General features: G+C 35.4%; 1 protein-coding gene across 1 annotated transcript in view; it reads right to left on the reverse strand.

The window, feature by feature from the left end:
* The window catches only part of LOC106871849 (sulfotransferase 1E1), a 10,412-nt gene that overhangs the window by 6,099 nt on the left and 2,430 nt on the right, over positions 1-1,883 (reverse strand). The window contains exon 3 of the mRNA XM_014918571.2: positions 655-832. Coding sequence (XP_014774057.2) covers positions 655-832 — 178 coding nt within the window. The remainder of the gene's footprint in view (positions 1-654; positions 833-1,883) is intronic.

Below are 1,883 nucleotides of genomic sequence, written 5' to 3' on the forward strand. Positions count from 1 at the left end.
GAGATAATAGAAATAATTAAGAGTGATTAGTAACATGCATGCATATAACAAAAATGAATGAGAGTATATGAATATCATGCAACATAAATTTCTGATTTATTGAAATTATCTCTGCTCCAGGGAAAATATAGTAACTGCACAATGTCAACTGAGAAACGAGAAAGGGAGATAATTTCAAGAATCAAGAATTCTCCGAAATTAATATGCTATTAATGGAAACAGAATTTGATTGTTTGGTGACAAGAGAACAGATGGGAATATGTATGTGTTTCTATAACTTGAGAGAACTCATCAACTCAGTTGTAGTCCTACCTTGTCTCCAGCAGAAACGAGTTGAACATCTTTATAGAAAATGATTTAAGAGAAATAATTGAGATTGGCAAGTGGCATCTATTTGAGCAACAAAGACGAATAAAGAGATATTAAATGTCATATACACGTGTATATACACGCATACATATACACATATATATTCATAAAAACACACACAAGCACATACATGTACATACACATGCACATACATACACATGCACATACATACACATGCACATACATACACATGCACATACATACACATGCACATACATACACATGCACATACATACACATGCACATACATACACACACATCTATATCTTGAAACTGAATACTCACCTGAACGAAAAAATCCACTGTTATCTTTGAAATCTACTTTGAGGACATTTTCTTTAATAGATGGTTTCTCGTTTTTCATTCTGTCAAAGGTGCACATATCTGCAATATCTTTAGTCAGTTGCTCATCAATTTTCTTGCCAAGAAATTTTGCAATCAATGATACGATTTTAACAAGGTCCTGTTCAGAAGATAATACATATATATTAAACTAAACTTTCACTTTATGTTTCTTCTTGTCATACATTTAATCATCACATATTTGTTACACAGATAGCTTGCTTGATATATTGCTTTGTTAATTCTTTATACTTTTTCTTTAAATTGCCCTTTACTTAATTGTTCTTGTGGTCGTTATGCTCAACGTCACCCTTCATTAAACAGATCTATGATCAAAAGTGTTCCACTCGTGACCAATCTGCCCTTTTTTTTAGGTATAGATTATATAAGATCATATTATCCGAATGTATCATCTTGTTTAAACCGTTGGCCGTTATTTGATGAACATTTTACTACAATTGGGTTGGCAACTAAGTTCCCGCCGTTTTTTAAAATTTAAATTTTTCAAATACTAATTGTTAAAAGCAGGAATCGTAAAAGATAAATTACTTATAAAACAACAATTAATTAATCAATAATATATTCCCCCTTATTGTTTACAATTTCTTCCTAACGTTCAACAAGATTTTCAATACCTCGTTGGTAGAAATCACCCGATTTCAACTCAAAAAATTGATCCAACCAAGCTCACAATTCTGCATCAGTATTGAACGAAACTCCGCGCATAACATTTGAAAGAGATCGAAAGAGGTGGAAATCTGTTGGTGCCAAATCAGGAGAGTACGGCGGGTGTGGCAGCACTTTCCACCCATGTGTTTGAATGGCTTTCTTGGTCATATTGGCGAGATGAGGGCGGGCGTTGTCGTGCAGCAGAAGAACTCCACGCTGTTGATTAGGTCTTTTCTCTTGAATAGCCGTGTTGAGTCGTTCCATCTGTTGAACATAGAGTTCCGCATTGACCGTTTGGTTCTGTTCAAGCGATTCATAATGGATGATCCTTTCCCAGTCCCACCATACGCACAATATCGTTTTACGCGGATGAAGATCTCGTTTCACGCGCAGTGTCGCTTGTTTACCGGGGCTAAGCCATTCTTTACGCTGCTTCATATTGATGTACAGGCACCACTTTTCGTCGCCAGTAACGATTCGGTAAAGAAATCGTTGCTTGTGTC

Source organism: Octopus bimaculoides, chromosome 3 (genome assembly GCF_001194135.2).
Source record: "Octopus bimaculoides isolate UCB-OBI-ISO-001 chromosome 3, ASM119413v2, whole genome shotgun sequence".
NCBI lineage: Eukaryota > Metazoa > Mollusca > Cephalopoda > Octopoda > Octopodidae > Octopus > Octopus bimaculoides.